We start from the raw sequence: 23,729 nt of genomic DNA on the forward strand, positions 1-23,729 counted from the left end.
AACCCTCACACCAGATACTGACTGGTTTTCGGACCCCCCCAGATCCCCCCAATAAAGCAAAACTGCTCGTTTCAGAGTGGCCTTTTATTGTGTCCAGACTAAGGCACACCTGTGCAATAATCATGCTGTCTAATCGGCATCTTGATATGCCACACCTGTGAGGTGGGATGGATTATCTCGGCAAAGGAGAAGTGCTCACTATCACAGATTATTTCAGATTTGTGAACAATATTTGAGAGAAATGGTTATTTTGTGTATATAGAAAATGTTTTAGATCTTTGAGTTCATCTCATGAAAAATGGGAGCAAAAACAAAAGTGTTGCGTTTATATTTTTGTTCAGTGTAGTTAGGGCTGATTAGATTCAGCCCCTAGTTTTGCTGATAAAGGCTTAGTTTGTCGGGGGACATCTTACTTCTTCCTTCTCTCTGTCTATACCTGTGTACTCTCATGTTCCGATTAACCCAGCTTCCCCAAATTTCTTTCTTTTTGGTGTCTATATACGCCGGGATCCGGAGTCATGGATGATCCTGCGGTCCTGTGTCATGGATCGCTAGTCCTGGATCTTGAGTCGTGGCTGTGGTCCTGGATCCTAAGTCCTGGAAGGATATTCTCATGGATTCATCTTCCTATTATACACACATGCATTTCCAAACATTTGGACTACCTATGTTGCAAATGTATTATCTTTTCAATGTACACACGGCATCTATTGCACGTCTGTCCGTCCTGGGAGAGAGATCCCTCCTCTGTTGCTCTCCCTGAGGTTTCCCCCATTTTTCCCTTTAAACTGTGGGTTTTCTCCGGAAGTTTTTCCTTGTACGATGTGAGGGTCAAAGGACAAAGGGTGTCGTATTGTCATACTGATACGCTGTACAAACTGTGAAGTCCACTGAGACAAATGTAACATTTGTGATATAGGGCTATATAAATAAACATTGATTGATTGATTGATTGATTGGTTGATTGATTGATTGATTGATTGATTGATTGATTGATTGATTGATTGATTGATTGATGCTCCAAATGTCCCTTATAGCCCTACGTCTGTTTTCTGTTACTTTATTTTGAAATTCAGTTCCTGACGGACGCCAAACAAGCCCGAGATTGTAGAATTAAACAAATAAATAAAAACAAGGATAATTGTGTGTTATTGTTGAGTAAATAACAGTGTGTTATTTAGAAAAGAATAACAAATTAGAAGTAAAAAAGATTTTAAAAATACAGATTTCAGTATTCTGAGGCTCTGAGCCCCATTTCTTTTCCTCACGGATGGCAAAACAAGTCCGACATTATACGATTTTAAATAAAAACAATAATCGTCGCTTGATATTGAGTAAGAACATGTTTTTATGAACCACACAGCTTCCAGTCTTGCAAGACCCGACCGGAGGAAAAGATGTGTTGCAGGCACGAAACACATTACTAATAGGAATACATTGCTTTTAAAATCGTTCTGTGTGACACAAAACATTTTAAGCTGAGGTTGTTTTCATTTAATATCTGCTGGTATTTGATAGAGTCCATGATACCATGTATCCTAACAAGATGTCCAGGGCCTTTGGAAGAAAAAAAGCCCCACAACATCAAAGATCCACCACCATACTTGTGGGCCACACAGTGGGCATGAGGTGCTTTTCTGTATGGCTATCTTTCTGTCCAAACCCACCTTTGACGTTTGTTGCCAAAATGTTCTATTTTGGTCTCATTTGACCATATAACCCTATCCAATTCAATGTCCCAGTAAAGTTTGGTAAACTGTAGGCGCTTTAGTTTGTTTTTAAATGACAGCAATGGCTTTTTTCTGGCAACCGTCCCAAATAACTTGTGGTGATGTAGGTGGCGTCTGATGGTCGTTTTGGAGACTCTGACCCCAAGACTAAACTAGCCTCTGCAATTCTCCAGCTGTGATCCTTGGATATTCTTTTGCCAGTCGAACCATCTTCCTCACTGTGTGTGGTGTCATTGTACACACACGTCCTCTTCCAGGCTGATTCTTAACATCTCCTGTTGCTTTAAACTTCTTAATTATTGCCCTGATAGTGGAAATTGGCCTTTTCAACTGTTTAAAGATTTTTCTTATATCCATTTCCTAATTTGTGCAGCTCAACAACTTTCCGTCGCAGATCATCACTGTGTTCTCGGGTCTTTCCCATAGTGATGAATGACAAAGGGAATTTTGGCCTGTGTCACCTCATATTAATACTCCAGTGAAACAGGAAGTCATGGTTGACCAATTAAGAGTTCCTAATCAAACAGGTGAACCTAAAAATGTAAGATACGACTGGAAATATACTTCAGTTAGATTTTAAACATAGGATTTTCTAGGGGTGCCAATAATTGTGGCACAGATGTTTGGAGAAAAATATTTATTTAAAGTCAACTTTTTCTTTTCTTTCGATAATTTTACTTCAATGAAAAGGTATTTTTGTGAATATTTTTGAATGAAATATCATGAAGAAAAACAATAAAGAAACCTTTTGTATCTTGGTTTGCCAGCAGGCGCAATCGGGAAGATTGTCCTCGAACAATTATGCTAATTTCTGTCAAAGAAACCGTCAGATGTTAATAAAATAATACGTTTTATCCTGGTTTGGTTTGTTATGTTCAAGGTCAGGGGTGCCCAATACGTTGATCGCAAAGGTAGATCGCATGGCATTTAAAAAAAAAAAAAAAAGTTAGCCTATCATCCATCCTTACTATGGCATTTGCCACTTGATTGACATACAGTACAGGTAAGCCAGTCTGAGATCTCATCTTTTCTAACACGCAGTTCACCACGCATGCGCAGTCAACCGCGCCAGCTGCAATTCACCGGGGAGCTGATTACCTAGTTAGCCTTCCAATATATACAATTCTACTAAAGAAAGGGGTAACACTTTATATTAAGGTACACAAATTAACCATCAGCTAGTAGCCATTAGTTGAGAGTTTTTCCTCAATAACCCTCTAATTAGTGCTTATTTATTGCGACTACTAGCTTATTGGTTATGAACAAGACTTCACTTTAAAATAGGGAACATATTCTTTGATATAAATACCTAATTTTGAGTTATTTAGACACAATTAACATTTATAATTTCATGTCTTGTTACATAAGAATAGATCCTATTTGTTAAGTGTTATTATGGGAGAAATACTATTCTTGTGGTACTACTGCCTTATTAGGCCCATATTGAGCAGAGCATATTAAGACCAAAACTCATGGACAACAACTTCCTTCCTTGCAATAAATGAGCACTAATTAGAGGGTTATTGAGGAAAACCTCTCAACTAATGGCTTATTACTTGTAGAATATGGTGATGTAGAATAAGGCATTAATAAGTGTTTTATGATGATTAATAAAGAGCCAATATACTGCTAATATGCGTGATAATGAACAACTAGTTGATGGTTAATTTGTGTACCTTAATACAAAGTGTTACCAAGAAAGGGTATACAATTGACATAATGACCAAACATTTACAGAGTTGTATTGTGCCATACGGGTTCATGAAGTTATGCAAGGTACACCAACATAAGGTATATATATAAATATATGTTTAGCATTTTTAATGTAGGTAGATCATTTTGACTTGGTCATTTTAAAAGTAGCTCCCAAGCTGAAAAAGTGTGGGCACCCCTGTTCAAGGTGAATGAAATGTATCATGTCAGGTTTTGTACGTGACATTTTATTGGTCTTTCCTATTCATCATAAACTTTTTTTAATTACACTAATATAATATAGAACTGGACAGTGTGGACTGTATGTGCATTCATGATTCATTAATGTGATGTGGTTTGTAAATATGGGTTTTAGCAGCATTTATTTTCTCACACGTAATACCTCTCATCTACGTTGGCTGAACCCAGCACCAGCAGTCCCCCCGGCTTCCCCCGGGCCCACAGACCCAGCTGGGCAAACAGGTAGGCCAGGACCATTCGGACCCGAGCCTGCCGAGAAACACACACACACACACACACACACACACACACACACACACACACACACACACACACACACACACACACACACACACACACACACACACACACACACACACACACACACACACACACACACACACACACACACACACACACACACACACACACACACACACACACACACACACACACACACACTTCTTTTAGAGATGAGACATTTCTGTGGCTCCTTAAATCTTAGTCAAAACAATCATTATATCATCACTGTCTCTGACTGTTCATCTCCTTTACAGTGTGTGGGAGAAACTCCCCCTGGTGGGTACACAGGGATTTTTAGCCTGGATAGGCACTGCTTATTAGGGATGGGTATCGTTAGGATTTTATCGATACCGGTATTTTTCGATACTTTTCAATAATTTGGTGCTCAAAATTATAGACATGATTACAAGATGTGAAGATTAAACAACAGTCATTTTATTGTAATTTATTTGTATTTATTATTTAATGTAACTTTTTCAATGTCATACCAAGCAGGTATGAGTGTTTTTGACAGTGTGTCTCTGGAAAGGGGGCGGTAATTAGGGCACCTCCTAAACCGGAAGCTCCGGTCGGCTAACAATTATAATCCATTTATTGCGTTTATTATTTATAATTGTAATGATGGATTATCAGTAATCATTTTAAAGTTACACAGATACATTGGATTAACCGTTTAGAATTACGTAGAGAAGATCGCTTTTGCCAGTTATGTGCTAAAGTAGCCGTTAGCCCCGTTAGCCCGTTTTGCTAAGTGTTGATTTAGACTCTTGGTGTTGGACTTCTGTTCTGTTTAGGTAAAATGGTTAATATCGTCTGTTAGCTGAGTTTCTTCCCGTTAAGTGGGTATGCATAATTATTAGGTTGTTAAATGTTAAGAAGCCTTGAAACGCTGTTTCTAGCAAGATGATGCGTCTGCCCCTGCTAAGGTCTGCCCCCGGGAGACTCACAATAATAAGAGCGCTGTTAGGAGAGATGACGAGTGGCATTCACAGTGGGCCAATCAGAGTGGTACTCAAACCGGATACGTCACACGGGATGAGGGTTCCCAACCAACCAGAATTGTTTAAGCTAAGGAAGTAGCGTTATTCATATACCGATAGCAGCACCGTTTGTCCAGCGGTTTAACGGTATACCAATACCGTCCAATCAGGTACCAGTACTGACTTAGTACCGGTTCTCAATACCCATCCCTACTGATTATACTTATAGATGGAAAAAGCTTAACAGACACCACGAGTGAAAAGCAATAAATTGTGTAAAGGAAAAAATGAATGCAGTATGCGGAGTGGTGAGAAACTCAGTGTGAGAGGGTCTGACCTGGACGTTCTGCAGAGCCAGGTTTTCTCTGGGGCTGCCTCCATAAGCGCGGAACTTTGGCCAGCTTCCAGTAACCACGGAGAAGATACCCAGAATGCCTTTCACCGCCATATCTATGTTAATATTCATGTGTGTGCTGCAGACCAAGAGATAAAAAGATGACATGTTTATTTCAAAGCAACTTTAAAGCTCACTTATTACGCTATATTTGAACAACATATTATAGGACCATATCTATACAAAACATGTCTCTGAAGTGTTTTGCTCAAAATACCAAACAGATCACCAATTGTAGCATGCGTCATACCCTTCTATAGAGTGGTGCAGGGATGACGTATTTACCCGGAAGTAAACTGCGCATGGGTTCTCTGAGACAAGGGAACCGGTAGTGGTAAAATGCTAACTCACTTCCGGGTTTTAGGACTCGTCACTGCACCACTCTATTTCAGCCCTGTTAATAAAGTGCTGATTCTGGGTCTGGCCCTTTAAATGTAACCGAGCTGCTGCTGGCCACGCCCCTTTGGAGCTGCTGCTGCCCACGCCCATTTTGAGCCTCCGCATGCAAGCAGTGAGGTCTGTGAAGAGAAGGCTGTCTACCAGCAGAAACTCAGCTAAACGCTGCCGTGATTAAACGCCATATTATGTTCCAAACCACATCAAGCATTATTTCTGAAACTGTATGGAGCTCAAACGCTTTCTCTCTTGCGGGTTTACCACAAGGACAGTACCTTTTATTTCCGGCTTCTTTACACGTATTCTCTCCAGTACAGGTTAACTCTGAGTGTTAGCGATGCTTGCTAATGTAAACAAAGACCTTATTACTTCCAAAACAAGTCGTGCATTGTTTCTGATACAGCACATAGCTTGACATGTTCTTTATTCAGTTTTTACAGTGCCATTATATGTATTACATATATATATATATTGTTGTTAAACTTTACTCTAAGGGTCTCTCGTAGACATCCTGCTGAATACACAGACACACAGCTGAGGGAGGGGATTCAGCTAGCGACTGTGTATGGGGAAGATAGGTTGGGCCACGGCCAGGAGTTCAACGTAAAACCAGCCCACATTTTAGTAATGTCGATATGACGCAGCAAATCTGGACCAGCTCCGTTGTACCCCCGTTTTGGGTTTTATTTTCTGACACTTAGTGAGTCTCCTTACACACCGGGGACACATATTTATGTTTAAAAGAAATCAAAACTCTACAGGAAATAATTAGACTACCTAATAGAAAATGATAATTATATATTGGCCTGTATTAATAATGATGTTTAACCTATGGAACGATAAACCATCTCTTCTGTTTTTGAGATGAATGTTATTCTATACACGGTCCTTGTTTATAAAGATATAAATAAAAATAGATTGAAAAAATAATATATATGATGTTCAGACTGTATTTTTTGTATCCTGTTCAGCCTTCTTGTGAGGCAGTAATCTTACAATTTGCTCCTGGAATCTTGACTCCAATTTATCTTAAATTCGGTTGATAAAGAATTGTAAACATGCTACCTAATGGTCGGTCGGTAACTCATCCGTCCCGTCATTGTTCATGTAAAGGAAACATTGTTACACCAAACATACAGCTTTTTAGTTTCTTGTTACTAAAAGAAATCCACTCATAACCCTGCCAAGAGTTAGATGATATCACTTTCATGTCTCACAGCAAGAAGGTGACACTTCAACATAGCCATTGTTATTTTCCAACATTTTCTTTTTCCCTCAGTATGCTTTAAATCTCTGCCCATTGCATACAATTGATAAAACTTCAAAAAGAGACGTTTACTTAGGCATATTTATTTGTATCACACTCTAGTATTATGACAGTGATTGTGATAATATTAACTCATATTTGCATCACTTATTAGTTGCTACAGCACGTAGCATCTCACAATGTCTTCTAAGAAAGCCCTGTAGGTGCAGTCTCGCCTACCTGCCGATCTGATTCGCCAGCTCTCTGGCCCGGCTGCATGTGTCCAGTGAGGAGTTCTCACTGGCCATGTAGCAGGTGGTGAACATGTGACCACACAGCTCTTCAGGGCTCTGGGGACAGTAGGTGTCCTCCCCTACCACTCTGCGGACGTCCTCCAGCACCTGGCTTTCTTAGAGAGGGGAGGAAAAAGGGAGGAATCTTATAAAAAAAACAAAGACTAGCTCCATGGCATAATGGCGAAACCCGCAAAATAAAGCAAAAGTCAAGACAACATGAAAGGATATGGCGTTCCACTACGCTTGAAGAATCTTGTTTATGTTAGGCAATATTATAAGGAATCACTTGGTGCATTTTCACTGTTATGCGAATGACACTAAATTATATTTATCTATCATGCCTGATGAAACCAATCATCTAAATGAAATTCAAAACTGCCTCAATGACTTAAAACCACATTTTTTATGTTTAACACGGAGGACAAAATGTAAGTTATCGTACTTGGCCCCAAGAATCTAGGAAACAAACTATCTAAAGATGTTAGGGAATAATTTGCTTAGGTATTCAACCTTTGACACAGTTCATTGTTTTCTCCTTTCACTGTCTCTTTTCCACTCGCATAGGTAGGGCCTTAGGTATTGCTGCTATCTCTCTTAACACTAGAACCGCCAACGGGTCAATTTTACCCACAGCTGTTTTTTGATTGTATGTAACTTTTTTTCAATAATATATTCAAGTCTCCCAGTCCGTCACTTTTCCTGAAAGTGTGTTACTGTATGTAGCACCCTCTGTTGTTAAAAATGGTCAATATGAAGTCAGATTGAAAAAATCGCCAAAAGAAATGCCATTTATACCCATATCCGCCAGCGGGTAATATTTACCTCATAGAAAATGCAGCGTAAACATGACCTGTTGCTATAGCAATGCCTTTTGTCTACTGCGGTTCGTTATAAAGAGATAGATTGAGAGAGAGAGAGAGAGATAGATTGATAGATTGATAGATAGAGGGATAGAGAGATACAGAGAGAATAGTTATAGATAGATTGATAGATAGTTATAGATAGATAGAGAGAGAGATAGAGAGATTTGTACCTAAACAAAACACAAGTCTCGCACCAAGCGTTTAAATCAGCACTGGTAGCGATATTTTATACTTCATGCTATCTGCACAAACTATATCATATCAAAAGCTGAGAGTCCACAGATTATATTGGTATAAGTTTCATCCCTGTGCGATCAAAACTCACTGTTCTGTATGATAAATAAAGAACATTGTAACTTGAAAATCAATAGCGGGTACATTTGACCCGTTGGCGGTTTTAGGTATACAGCGACCTCTGGCGGTACTAGTGTTAAGGAGGGGCAGCTTTGGTGCATTGTTGAGGCTATGACAGAGCACAAGCTGCCATGAGGTAGTTTATTGTTCACGAACGTAGGTTCCCTGGTGCACATTCTTTTCTATGGACGACAGCTGTAGTTAGATTCAGGGTCCATATTTGTTTAGTCTTGCTGATGAGGAATGTTGATTATTACACTCGAACTACAGAAGAGTTGGTTTGGCATCCGCTGTGTCAACTCACGGCACAGCACATGTCTTGTGAATTCTCCGGCCGAAGCTCCAAATAAACCATCAGTGTTTGCCATCAAAGTTCCTGCTCTCCCTGTGTCTCTCTGAGTCTCGTCTCCATTGCCTCAGAAGTTTCCATCACAAAATATATACTCATGGCATTAACTTTCTCCTCAAAGCTGGACTAGCGGTGATATGTTACCAATGAATGAGGCAAAACCAAAAAAAAGTAATAGAATAGAAGAAAGGGTCAAGTTTGGAAGACTGATTAACCTATGACAGGTAAGATCGGGGTTATACCATGGAGCTAGTTTAGTTTTATTTTCTTCTTTTTCAAAGGAGCAACAGAATCTAATTGTATTCGCAGTGCGCCCTATCAACAACATGATCAATTTGGGGTGATGTACATTTTGTATAAGATTCCTCCCTCACATACAGATGTGGTATTGAGTTAAATGTTGATGGAATCTCAATAGACAGTGTAGTGTATGTGTTATCATATGACTTAGTTTCAAACCTAAGACAGGGACAGCATCGACAGGAACAGTGTGTGAGAATGCTCAGACTTGTGTTTTGTACAACGTGCAGGAACACAGGTCCTGTACAACAAGTCAGTTCAACAGACCCTGGCTATCATTGAGTTATTTGGTTTAACGAACCCTAACAACCTTGATCCCGTTTAGCACTCTCACAACACTGGTTATCAACTCAGTAACACTACACTGAGGGCGTTCATATGAAAGGGGCAGAGTTAGCAGCATTTGACCAATCACAAACATGGAAAAGCGTACTGACAGCAGAGGGTAATACTTTACCAAGTTAACTATAATATAAGACACATATGTACATCCATGATTTAAAAACATAGTCCAGGACTTCCGGCAGAGGTGGGGACTCGAGTCACATGACTTGACTCGAGTCAGACTTGAGACTTGCTTGACTAACATTGATAAAAGACTTGACTTGACTTTGACTTGGTATTCATGACTTGAGACTTGACTTAAGCTTGAGATAGATGACTTGAAATTAAATATTTGCGTTTGTTTTTGTAGTGAGATATTACGTTTAGTTTTTTCGAAACGTGATTATAGCGCCATGCGCGCAAACCTGGCAACCCACTAGAAGGCAGGAGTCTCAGTTAACATGGCAGCGGCTAGCGTTACTCCAAAAATAGTTTGGATTCAAGGATTATTTTGTCGATGACGGTAATAAGAAGAGAACAGCGGTATGCAGGGTCTGCAGCATAAAGATCAGTGACAGGACCACCACTACACCCAACTCCATTCGTCACTACAACAAAACCCACAGAGAAAGGTACGTGCATGTGTTGTGTTAGCTAGAAAGCTAACGTAAGACTTGGTTTCAAATCAACAAAGCATTGCAAAGAGAAGACAAAACGGTAAATTAACACTAGAACCGCCAAGGGATTCATTTTAACTAACCCTGGTACTGACTGGCTGTCAGGAGAGAGAGAGAGAGGAAAAGAGATTCCTCGTTTATTTCCCCTGTGTTATTATCAGAAGTTACTGTAAACTTTTGAATAATGTAGTTCATCTACTTTTAGTAGTTTGTTTAAATGTTTTAATTATGTTGTTTTTGTTTGTAGAAGTGCATCATTCCTTGATTTACTGTAAAATGAATCTGAACTATTTGATCTGTTATGATGATAAACTGAAGCAATTTCTAAATTAACCCAATTAAGTGAGTTTTAAATCGTCCTACTTAGTTTATAAAGAAATGATGAAGAGGAACAAATTAAATGGTTTGAAAATGATATCTATGTAGGTGCTGACGCTGTTGGCGGTTCAAGTGTTAACATACATTTAAATTAAATATGTGTAATGGCAAATGCCATATCTGATTTTCTTGCCTGGAATTCCACCTTTTAGAACAGACTTTTTGAGTCCGAGCTATATTGTCTGCAGTTCTAGGGTTAATATGAATCTAATATGATTTTTATCGGTCTAAATTAGATTTCAAATGATTAACTGTGTATGTAATGAAGATCATAGTGTGGGTTGAATCCATTTTCATAACCACTGTCTTTTAACTGATTTAAATGCGGAAACTGGGTTTATTCATCAGAATTTCGTATGACTTGACTTGCTTGACCTGAGAAATGACTTGACTTGACTTGCTTGACTTTCACTTGGGACTTGCTTGATACTTGTAGGACAAGACTTGAGACTTGCTCATGACTTGCACATGTAGGACTTACTCCCACCTCTGACTTCCGGTGAGCAAGCCAAGTGAGATGGCTGCTTAATTTTTAGCTCCCGATAGTGATTGGAAACCAACCCCCTTAACTCGCCAAATAATATACAAATCGATGTAATTTTATTGGAATGAGAGGGTGAAAGAGAACTAGAAGTCAAAAGAAAGGTGGCAAACTATAAACCTTATTAGAACCAATAGGTAACGTTAGCCAAAGTTGTGAGAATGTTCCCCGCTAGCTGGGTGGTCTAATGTGGTCTAGATGTAAAAAAGCAGCAAAATCTTCCTTTTTTGTATTTTCACAAATAGAATTAAGGTTTCACAAATCTCAAACTGTGTTATAAAGAATGTTTAGCCTGTCTCGGATAATCTACTCCAGATTTAATGAGTCTAGGTATAGTGGTTTTAGATCAGGACCTGGTCCAATGTGGTCAAGATGCGAAAAAAGCACTGAAATCTGCCTTTTTTTAAATTCTTCTCACAAATATAATTAAGGTTTCACAAATCTCAAACTGGGATATAAAGAATCTTTAGAGTCTCTCGGATAATCAAGTCCAAATAAATCGGCTATGCAGCGATTTAAGAGGTTCAAACACGGAGGATTGTTCGCTCAGTGCTGTAAATTAAATTTCCCTTAACTTTCCCCTTAACTGCCGAATCGGAAGCTCTGAATCGGAAGCCAACTTCAGCGTCTTCAACAATGGGGGACATGCGTTGGGTCGATGATCCTGTTACTTTTAATCATACGAAGCCAGATTAAATTAAATAACTAGGCCTACTTCTCCAACCTTATACTTTTCTCCAGAGTGCTGCGGTTCATTGTTTATTAATGTGTTTCAGCGTCATTTACCGACCGCTGCAGTGCTGCTCGTCCACTGGAGTTTATTTTCCCGTTAATTCACAGCAGCGGGCGCTGTAAAGTGTTCACTGTCTGACTGTCACACAAGCAGCTAATACATATCCCCAATTCCCCATAAGTGAATGTGTGTCAGTCTGAATTGACGCTGTTTGGCATCACAACGCTGTTATGAACGTTTCTCTGGTATAAAATGGGTGATGTTAGCATAGCAACTAGGGGTGTAACGGTATACGTACCCGTACCAAAATTATTCGGTACGGCCCTTCGGTTCGGTACACGTGTGTACCGAACGGATATAACGTTAAAAGTAAAAAATTGAGAACGTGGACAACTTTTTGGAAGTAATCTCAGGTGCTGCGTCGCAGCATTCAGAGTAATTTGCTCACATTGGGTTCAACGCGTCATAGAGCGACCAAGTCATTTCATTGGACGAGAGGCATACTTTGAGAGCTGGTCACAGGGATGCGTTCAAATTTAGTCAGTAATTTGTGGAACTGTCGAAATGGCGAACGCAGATAAAGTTGAGCTCGAAAATCCTCCAGCATCATTGAAGTCTTGGGAACATTTTGGTTTCGCAGTTACGTACAAGGATGACGGACAAAGACAGGTGGACTGAACCAAAGCTGTTTGTCGGCATTGTTCAACTAAAATTGGTTACGCGGCTGGCAATACATCAAACTTGCACACTCATTTGAAAAGGCATCACCCGAACGTGAATATCACCGGCGGTACCAAAAGAAAAAAGACTGAAGTGCAAACCCAACTCCCACTAGCATTCAAGCCTCCACCACTCGCAAAAAGTTCAGACCGAGCCAAAGCTATTACAAACGCCAAATATCCTTATGTTGCCATGTTAGCAAAGCGCTACCTGGCTGTATCTGCTACCTCTGTCCCTAGCAAGAGGGTGTTCTCCACAGCAGGAGACATTGTTAGTGCCAGCAGATCTGCCCTTTCGGCAAGCAATGTGGACAAGTTAATTTTTCTTTAAAAAAAACTAGGGCTGTCAAACAATTAAAAATGTTAATCAGATTAATCACAGCTTAAAAATTAATTAATCATGATTAATCACCATACGAACTATGTCCAAAATATGCCATTTCTTTATGTATATTGTTGTGGGAATGGAAAGATAAATGAAAGAAGGCGGATATATCCATTTAACATACAGTATGTATTGTTTATTATAACATTGTTCTGTGTGTCAAAATGACAGACAGCCCACACACCTATCAATCATCAAACCGTGGGGTCTTATTTCATTACGTGTTGATTTCTATCAACACATAATGTTGTATCGATGTACATAGAGATGTACTACAGCAAAAGTATTCTCCGTCAGGACTTCCTGCAACAAAAACACGCCGTTATCTTGATTCTGATTGGCCAGAAGACATTATCAAAGATGTTATTTTTCATTGTGATTCTACTTGTGATAGTCAGACATGACAACCTGTGCAGCCCATGTATTGATTCCATCCGATCTGCTATAATACAAAACAAAACGTCTGCCTCTCTCCACAATGATCAATGAATGCGAACGGATGGTCAAAGTAAGGTACAAATAAACAGAATCACACGAATTGGCCCTGGAACCATGTTAAGGCCGCTACACACCAACCTCAGGCCAAAGAACGCGTACCGAAGGCGTCCCGACTTTTATGTCCGCTACGTTGCCTGTAACGCCCGCCTACGAACACACCGCAAAGACTTCAGTTGACCAGTGGCAATAACTGTCCTTACCAGCAGCCAGCAGTAGTGTGTATTCGTCATTCAAAAGAGGCAACAACCGGAAGACAGACTGCGTTTTATACACTGAGAGAAGAAGAACAGGCTGCGTGATATAAACAAACAACAAATGGCGTCTGGGTTCCATTTTCACTCTCTCTCGTTGATCAAAACATGTAAACATAAAAAAGAAACTCTTGCGTCCGGGTGAGAAGAAAATGAAAGAGATTAACTGTCTGTGTGTGCCTTCTTAATCGTTTGTTTTGGTCCCTCACTTCCGCTTCGCTTCTCATGCACTGACTCGCTAAGCTGAACAGCCAATCAGAGTGATTTATTTGTCCCGACTTTCTTTGGCCTCCCGCGGGAGGTGTGAAAATGTGCCGTAAAGAGACGACGGTGCGGGACACACCAACCTGAGTAGGGTGCCGCGAATGCCCGACTGACTCTGACGGCCTCTGACTCCCACAATCGGGTAGATGTGTCAGGGCCTTTAGTGTGAAAGGGGCAACATGCGGGGCCCCGCAGTCATCCGGTTCGCAGCCGGACCATATTTGGACTATATGGCTGTGTGACCCGCTTGCGCCTCGTCGTTCTGATAGCTCCGCCCCTTCGCTCCAACCCCCTTTCCTCCCCATGTTCCTCCCCCCACATCTACAGGTGAATATTACTTGAGCGACACATTCATCGCAAGAAGTGTAGCTAAAGTCAAGGCCGCAGTGCCGTAAATGTATACTGCCACAAAGCAGATTCGTGAAGTTGTAATGACTGATTTGAGAGGTTGTAATAACCAAGTTGCAGTTGTAATGGAAAATATATTTTAAAATGATATATTTTTCTGCAAGTGAACATTTCATCACTAAATTCATTTTTTTTCTACAACTACAAAACTTCAAATTTGGTTCACAGATACAGTACGTGGATATTTTAAACAAGTGTAAATGTATGCACTCTCGCATTTTGCACTATATCTACATACCTCGGATCATTTCTGCTTTCTACCAGGCTTTGGGGGGAAACAAGGGGGAATCGTCTATCTACATAAAAGCAAAATGGGAAGCGGAGTTACAAATAAAAATGTTAGAGGAAGAATGGTTTTAAATGTTCGAGACGCAATTTACATCCACAAACTCATTAGTATGGAGGGAATTCTGCTGGAAGAACCTGACTCGCTTTTTCATAACACCCAAAATAAAGAGCAGGCAACTTGGTGTACAGAAACAGTGTTGGAGGTTGTGTGGGAACATGGAGGCTGACCACTCGCACATTTTCTGGAACTGTACAAAGATAAGCTCATATTGGGAGAAGGTTAATGCAGTTGTAAAAATTATTATGGGGTATGGAATCCCAAATACCTGCCCGGTGATGTATCTTGGGAACATTAAGGATGTTGTGATGGGAGGCGATCTATATTAGACTACGGTTTTACTTGCAGCGAGTAAGAAAGCTATAACTAGAAATTGGCTTAATGTGAACGCTCCGACCCAGGAGCAGTGGCTGGAAATTGTTCAAGATATTTTTGTCATGGAAAAGTTGACGTATGTTTTGAGAATCCAAGAGAATGCATTCAATAGGAAATGGGAAAAGTGGAATATTTACATGGTTGACACCAATGAGTAAGTGAATGACTAATTCAATCCTGTACAGTATGTGTGAATATTGAAGTTCTTCAGGTAACTAGTATTTATTGTGCTTTATTTTACAACTGATTTGTGTATGTTATTCTGTTATTATTGTTGTGAAAACTCAATAAAAGCACAAGTGACATAGTCCAGGATAAAAGGACATATGTGTAGATTTAAAGTGCAGGAAAAACAGACGGCAAAGAACATTCCCATTCATCCCCAAAAAATAATATGAAAACATAATTAAATGCAGTGTCTTTAACCCTTTGGAGTCCTGGGCTAATTTGGCTGTTTTCGCATACTTTTTTTGTCTTACTAAACCCCATTTTTTTTGTCTTATTAAACCCCATTGAGAAATGTTTGGTATGTCAATGTTTGGTATCTTTTTTTTAGGACAACCTCACCTACTGTATATAACCTGATAGTTCTTTTTTTTCATTTTGAGATACTATATGAACATTTTGGACCCAAAATCACAAAAAAACGGATTTTGAAAATTATATAATTTTTTATATAGGTAACACAAACATGTACAACGAAACAATTTGAAAGCTGGAAATATATATATGGGATGTCACTATGATAATGTGAAAGTGTGATCGAGGTAGCATTAACCTATATACACATTTTATGAACAAATAACAGGTGTATCCATAGGCTTTTTTTCCTCATTTCTCAAGTTCTGTCAACAGTGACACAGTAGGCACAACAAAACATTTAAAAGCTTAAATAATGTACATGTGATTTCATTCTGATAAGGCAAAAGTGTTATTATCAATATAATACAAATATATATATATACACATTATGTACAAAAATCTGTTTTTTATGTCTTTATCTGTGCCACGCTTCAAAGCAGTTTCTGTCAACTCCTCCTCCTTCTCCATGTCAAAAAACAAGCTTATAGCTTGACTCACGTTCAGAGTTCTCTTTATCATAATTGAATCTTCAAAACTCTAAATCTATCTAACTATATCTAAATTCTCAATGTTTGTCGTTCACTTTACATCAATCGCCGTCTCTCTTCATCTCCCGCCATCTCTCTTCGTCTCCCGCTGCCTGTCTTCGTATATCTTCGTCTCTCTCCATTCCCTGCCGTCTCTCTTCGGTTCCCGCTGTCCCTCTTCGTCTCTTTTCGTCTCGCTTCGTATAACTCAGTTTACCTGATTACCTCACCCCCTCCCTGGTAAATACATCCTGTTGAGCAGGATCTACAGTTTCCAATATTTTCCGTTTCGTAAAATGATAAAATACGGCGAAGATATTAAAATATGTGCTTCCATTTTTCATACTTTTGAAATATATTTGTATTAACTTTATGTCATCGTATATCTCCGTGTTTACTGGGTCTTTTTGCATGAAACAAAGACTGGCATATAGTTTCAAGCCAGTTCTTTCGCGGAAACACACGGCAATGTTGTCCGGACTGTTTTTATGAGGCACAGGCTTGAACAGGTCATGTGATCTGATCACGCCGGCGTGACGGTCGACTCCAAAGGGTTAAGATATGTCGTTAAGATGCTGCTTGGCCTATTTTCATATTTTAAAGACAGTGGTGGTTTATTGACAGATAATCTAAGCATAATCTAATTTGCAGGGTTTATTTGTTCTGTCTTCTTCTGTCCCGCACCTATCCTGTATGTGTGTGCTTTTGTAAAATGGTTTTCATATCTTTAAATCAGTCACTGCATACATAGAATAGAATTACCGAATGATGTGTGTCAATAGTTGCATTGAGAGAATGAGAAGGTGTACACTACAGTGAAGGGAAGGCAAATGACTCACTGCCGTCCTGTATGGCCTGGCAGATCAGCACACACATGGAGTACACGATGCAGGCGGTGGAGGAGCTGTCCACACCTCCACTCAGAGGCAACAGGAAGCCAGCCTGCAGCACACATCACAACCATTACACATCAGCGTCTAACAGCTTCTTAGTTCCAGAGCTTTTTAACGCCTAATGATCCAAGATCAGATGGGACAATCACAACAGTACAGCAGCATCTTATTTCAGTGTTCCTACTCACCTGTCCACTCCTCCTCAGGTAGTCCCACAGCCAGCAGGCCGGCCCTAGACTGAACAACACAGATGTCAGCAATTTAGACACTTGGATTCTGCAATGTGGCATTTCAGAAGCTACTCGATTATAATGGTTTTCTTTTCAGAATGAAATACATATTTTGTAACAGATGAGGTGTATGCATGTGTACCTGATCTCCTCCTCTGGTGTGTGAAAGTTCCATGTTATCGGTTGGTGTGTGGGAAGGTAGATATCGTCACCACTGGATAATGAGAAGTCAACCTTGACCCTGTGGCAAGGTTTAGGTTCACTTTCCTAAAACACAGAAATATTGGGAGTGAGAGGATATGGAGGAAGTTGCTGTAGAAATACTAAAATGTTACTTATTATACCTTTGGCTATGACAAATTTAAAAATCCTTTTGCAAACATTAGCATGCCAATATGCCCCAGTCACAATGTAAATATGCTGCAGTATACAGTGAATAGCCACATTCACTATCTTTATTCAGCATGTTTGCTGAGGCTGATATTGGACAAATTAAACATTTTTGCCAGACACAACATAGTGGGCTTCAGAGGTATGGAAGAAAATAAAAATGAGTGAGACGTGAAATCACTGAGGGTTGGGCGAAAGGGGTTTAGAGTGATCGTCCACCAAACCGAGGGTCGATGGTTCGATCTCCACCTGTCAACATGTGGAAGTGTCCTTGGGCCGTATACTGAACCTCAGTATGGGAATGGCTAACAGTGTGTGTGAATGTTTATCAGTGCTGATGAGCAGGTGTGTGTGAATGCTGACCTGTATTTGAAAAAGCACTGAGTGGACTGGAAAGGCGCAATAAAAATGCAGTTTGTCTACGATATAGGCCATAATTCTGCAGCCCTGTACATTACACAGTCGGAGGGACTCACCATGTTTGGCTGGCACACTTCTCCTCTGTAGCTACGCACATCCTCAAGGTCAAGAGTGGCAGTAATCACCTCCTAACACACACACACACACACACACACACACACACACACACACACACACACACACACACACACACACACACACACACACACACACACACACACACACACACACACACACACACACACACACACACACACACACACACACACACACACACACACACACACACACACACACAGGCGTTGTATAAAATAAAGACATTCTGAGATCCTGAAAACACTAGCACACACACACAAAAACACACTGGCTCTGGTTCTCTCCAGGTCATACCTACCACATCGCTCAGTGAGAACTGTGCTCCCTGAGCCACGATGTCTCCATTGATGGCCACCATGGCACAGCCATCGTAGTAAACACGGTCTCCATCGCAGCCCCTCTGGTTGGCATACAGATAGATACCTCCACTCTGGAACAACACCAACCATACAAGAGGTGCAGTACAGCTTTTAGTCATCAGTTGCATCCTCAAAACAGAGAATGTGCTGACAACCCAAGTTTCTGCATCCTGTTCTTGTGGAACAATACTGCCCTCTGGTGATCTCTGCATTGCATTGCCTGTCTAGGTACTGTAAAGGTGGTTGACACATTAAAACAAAGACCTACATTAAGTGTGGCGAAAGGTGCTGATAGAGCTGAATGACTTAAAAATGGTAAATGTGTAACTGCTCATTTTCTGATCGCAGTTTGGACGTTTTCCAATACTTGTAAATGAAACTCTAGAGCTGAAATGAGGGGCGAAGGGGAAAGCTGACGAGAGAAGGCGAAGCGTTTCCTAGGATATTGGTCCCTACAATATTGTGCACAACATACAAAGGCTATCGGCAGACACTGAAATGAACCAATGTTCCCTGAACGTCTCATATGCAGGACACTGCAACGCTACAGGACTGCAGGGAGGCAGGCACTGAGAGAGCAGAGGTTATGTTGTGTGGGTAAAACAAGTATGATAGTTGGTCAAATATTATCCTTCTCTATCCTGAGGATCACCCACTGCTCTCAGCCTATATTTGTCTACTACATAATCTTCTATATTTGCATGATAACAAAGGCTCCATGTGTCAATGTGAACCAAGGAGCCGATGTGTGTGGCCCCTGGTTAAAGTATACCTTGGTGGTGGCTGACTTGATCAGGTTGACTCTTTGGTCGGCTTTGCGCAGCTCGTGGTGGCTGGCAGACGCATTGGTAAAGATTTCAACTCCATCCAGACCCATCTGAATATGGGGACTGAGAGAAAGGAAAACTGGTTAATTCACCAGGATTGATAAAGAAAGTCCACAGAAAACCACAACACCCATGCAATCCCCATGCAATCCTCTGTTGCCTCACCTTCTAGGGTTCCACAGCTCTGCACACATCTCAGTTCCTATGCAGGTGTCCTTCGTGGACAGCACGCAGTCACCGAATGGGACTGTGTCCTGCAAGATACAAGCATTCACCCTGTTTGCTAATGTTTGCTGTGCAGAACAGATTGGCTAGTCCCTGTTTCACTGATCAGAGTTAGCTAAACACAGATGATGAAGGGTGTTTCCTACCTGCCCTGTTACCTCCTGAATCATTCTGGGCAGGAAATACTCTTCCACACGCCTTAAAGAAAAAATAAACAGATTAAATTGGCATCAAATGCCTCTTTGAAAATATAGCTTAAAGTGAAAGGTGAAAAGGAACAGTTTCCCTACAATGATGGGGAATCTGTTCTAGCCCCTACAAAAGTAATGTATATATATATATATATATATATATATATATATATATTAATGCTGTCAAAATTACTGCTACGAAAGTAACGCAAACAATTATGTTAAAGTATTATGATACTGTACTGATATTTTCCGACTTTGTCCTTTACTTTCTCCGTCTTTATATGTAGAAGATATTGAGTTTTCTTCGTCATGTTGTTTCCATAGCAACAACAACTTCCTCGCCTTTAAAATAATATATTATATCCTTTTTAGTTTCACAGAACACAAATTGGGTTATTTACATAATATGTTTACATGATTTTGTTGTGCAATAAAACAACCAGATGGACACACGATAAAGGAAATGTTCAAATTCGGCTCTGATCGTAGCAACATCAGGCCAATCTTTGGCATGCCAAAGATTTTGCCACCGCTCCCGAAGTTGCTGCCGGAGCCTAGTAAATTCCACCGGCGGTCATACGATGGCTTAAGATGCCCTCACGAATGCCTTACGAAGGGCAAAATGGACACACGAAGTCAACACGAAAATGAACCTTCACAAGGTCCTTCGGCAATGCTTTGTGATGCCAAAGATGTTGCCACCGCTCCCGAAGTTGCTGCCGGAGTCTGAGAAACTCCACCGGCGGTCATACAATGGCTTAAGATGCCCTCACGAATGGCCCGATGTTGTTACGATCAGAGCCGAATTTGAACATTTCCTTAATCGTGTGTCCATCGGGTGTCAATTTCGGGACAGTGTGACAGGGGCTTCAAGATGGGGTAGGTAATTTCGGAGAAACCAGCTCGAGTGCGCTAGAATTTGAAAATACACAGCCGGAAGAAATCTGCTACCTCCTTACAGAGCCCCTCCTCCAACACACGAACGCGCACATGACCAATGAGGGCACGAGATAAGTTTGTGCACAGATGGAAAGCTGACAGGCAGGTGGGCCATCCAGTTACTTTAGCCGGGCCGGCTCAGACGATTGGTCGTGCTTTTACAGTACTACGGCTTCCACAGATGACATCTTTTTATGGATTTTTTGTCAAAGCACTTAAGATATTCATTGCTATCGGGATGTTAAGAGCATTCCATGGAATATAACAACAAGCGTATCTCGAGTAGGTTTCTCAAACTTACCTACCCCACCTTTAATTGATGAAATAACATTTCAAGCGAACAGATTTCCCCAAAAGTTAAGTTAGTTAGTTAGAATTATTTCGTCAAGACAGTATTGTTACACATCACATACAGCTTACTCATTATTTGAGACACGACTCAAGATGACCAATACATTCAATATCAAGATATATCATAATGACAGAGAGATGAGAAGGGCAGTGGGGACCGACCTTGACTGGTTCCAGTGGGAGAACCAGCGGATCTCTCTGTACAGTCCGTAGTTGGCCATCAGCATTTTAGGTCTAATCAGCAGTATCTTTCTGCAGGTAATAGAATACATATACTGTATATGCCAAGTCAAGTTACATAAATGCATACAAACAGAGCACAAACAACATGTCTCATGAGAGTGCTGTGCTGACGTACCTGTTGAGGAACAGGACCCGGCAGTTGTAGCGCACGTTGTGATGCATGATGGGCCTGAGGGGAACACAGTGCTGTCACCAAACCAGACTTCCAGCCACACAAAGGGAGAATTCTTTATGGTAACAACTGAAAACTTGTCCTGTTAGTTTGAAATCAGAAATCGGGGCTGCAGATGTTAAGAGGGACACTCTTAACATCTGCAGCCCCGATTGTGGTTCTGGACAATCCTCTCAACCAGGAATAATTACTGATTTTTTTTATTAATCAAACTGATTAAAAACTGAAAAGATTTGGAATCACAGAAGGGATTGATTATGTTTGCACCAATATTCCCATCTTCATTGAAAAATATATTTATTTGATCATGGTGTGGTTCTCTTAAGAATCTGTACATACATCTGTATTTTTCATTTTAAATACATAATTACAGTTTTAAAAATATTGTGCTTCCTGCAATTTGAAGATTGCAATTTTGATAATATTTTGATTAATTATGAAGCCCTTTTCTACACCTTACATGATTTATGGGATTATGAAAATAATCCACACAAAACCATGTGACACTGTTTGGACAGGACCACATTAGGTTTGTCTGACTGCTGGCAGGTGATACCCACATCCCGACGTCACAGATGATGTCCTGGGTGATGGGAGATTCTAGAAGCTTCCTCAGAACCTGAAAGCTGTGAAGCAACGTGTCCGACTCATAGAAGTGGTCTGCACAGCCGTAACCACTGTAAAACATGTAGTAAATCAGAAAATAGATGTGAGTAAAGCTGAAACTGGTTTAGTGCTGGTATTTCAGTATGGAAACTGATGTCAGTGAAAATGATGGATGCTTGTCTGATCATCACATCATGGATATTCATACCATATCTCCAGCTCTGGGCCAAGTCTGTATTTGGCTCCATGAGCTTTAGCAATCGCAATACCTGCAGAGAGACACAGACAGAACACAGCAAGAGTAAATGAGATGTACTGATTCTGTATGTAACTGTGTATTACATGAATTAGGAGGATTGGGAGTGACCCATAAATAGGTCACAATCTATGTAACAGGGGTTATGTAAAGCAGCTAAAGCAGCAAAGGCAGAAATAATAATAATAATTAAAACTGCGGTCGCAGTTGTGCGCGCAGTGATGAGCGGGCCCTCGCGTCCGAGGGCGGCCGGTCGTCCCGGCGTCAAGCAGACGCGCGCGAGTCCTCGGAAATGAGCCGTTTGTCATTTCTCTAATTTCGCGTCCCAGGTCCTCCGGCATCGACCCGGAAACGGATGTTGGCGCGCCGTCTCGAAGGAAAACAAATTTCTCTAAAGGCTCGTCGAGGATTGATATTCGAGGAGGCTGTCTGGAGGTGCCGTAACCGAGGATACACTGATTTTGAGGAGAGAGGAGTCTCTCTGGAGGAGCTATAACCGAGGGATGTATCCTCCGGAGTCGATTTCAGCCAACAGTGATGTTTAAAAGAGGCGTGACGCATGGCTGGACTTATGTCAACGAAGCACAGCTCTGCAAACTGTTCCCGTTGTGATTATAAGTTATTTGAGATGATAAAATGTGCATCAGACTTTCTGCCCTTTACCGTTTGTTGACTCACTAATTACATCTCCGCTGGATGTTAGGCTATTTCTTTTTTTAATACAACTGCTTTCATTGTAACACGATGTTTACAGTGAGAACAGCTGCTGAGGTCAGTGCAGAAACAGAACAGTGTGTATAATATATATCGCTCAATAATATATGTAACAGGCAGCCCACATTTCACACTTTATTTGTAGGCTTTAGGAGATATCTACAAATAAACAGTAGGGTTAGGGTTAGGGAGTGTATAGGTGTCTGTTGTAATGAATATGCCCCCAGCAAAGGGCGTTGTTGGACTAACAGTAGGTGCGTGTGTGTGCGTGCGTGCGTGCGTGCGTGCGTGCGTGCGTGTGTGAGTTGATGTTGCAGGCAGGCAGGCAGGTGTCAGTAGGTTATCTGACATAAATCGTCAAAGATTGTACAATCTCGGTTAGCTTACGAGCTCCCCATTTGAGCTAGCAACTATTTTCTTCGCAATTTAGCATCATAATGGATAGGGGCTGAACTTGTCCTGGATTGGAATGTTTCCGATCATTCCCCTAGGAGGAGTCCGCAGAAATGTGCTTAAAATGCATGAAAAACGCACATTTTTCAAAATGGCCGACTTTTTCGGGGGCGGGGCTAATGGAAGGCAATTTGAAATATGTCCCCAATCATAAGAGCAATGTGTATACAGCGTTTCGTGAATATCAGAAAAACTATATGCGAGCAGTTT

At 40.7% G+C, this 23,729-nt stretch overlaps 1 protein-coding gene across 8 annotated transcripts in view; it reads right to left on the bottom strand.

Annotated features, from left to right (window-relative positions):
- Positions 1-23,729, bottom strand: part of nadsyn1 (NAD synthetase 1) — a gene marked incomplete at its 3' end in the record, with an annotated part of 115,243 nt that overhangs the window by 43,291 nt on the left and 48,223 nt on the right. For all 8 annotated transcript variants that reach the window (XM_079666776.1, XM_079666774.1, XM_079666780.1 and 5 more), the window contains exons 2-16: positions 22,305-22,365; positions 22,051-22,167; positions 21,434-21,487; positions 21,238-21,327; positions 19,738-19,789; positions 19,532-19,620; positions 19,312-19,429; positions 18,479-18,610; positions 18,141-18,212; positions 17,417-17,541; positions 17,233-17,281; positions 16,991-17,093; positions 7,222-7,390; positions 5,283-5,418; positions 3,826-3,932 (exon numbers count right to left, since the gene is read on the bottom strand). In XM_079666776.1, coding sequence (XP_079522902.1) covers positions 3,826-3,932; positions 5,283-5,418; positions 7,222-7,390; positions 16,991-17,093; positions 17,233-17,281; positions 17,417-17,541; positions 18,141-18,212; positions 18,479-18,610; positions 19,312-19,429; positions 19,532-19,620; positions 19,738-19,789; positions 21,238-21,327; positions 21,434-21,487; positions 22,051-22,167; positions 22,305-22,365 — 1,474 coding nt within the window. The remainder of the gene's footprint in view (positions 1-3,825; positions 3,933-5,282; positions 5,419-7,221; positions 7,391-16,990; positions 17,094-17,232; positions 17,282-17,416; positions 17,542-18,140; positions 18,213-18,478; positions 18,611-19,311; positions 19,430-19,531; positions 19,621-19,737; positions 19,790-21,237; positions 21,328-21,433; positions 21,488-22,050; positions 22,168-22,304; positions 22,366-23,729) is intronic.

This window comes from Notothenia rossii (assembly GCF_949606895.1).
Source record: "Notothenia rossii genome assembly, chromosome: 2".
NCBI classification, from domain to species: Eukaryota; Metazoa; Chordata; class Actinopteri; order Perciformes; family Nototheniidae; genus Notothenia; species Notothenia rossii.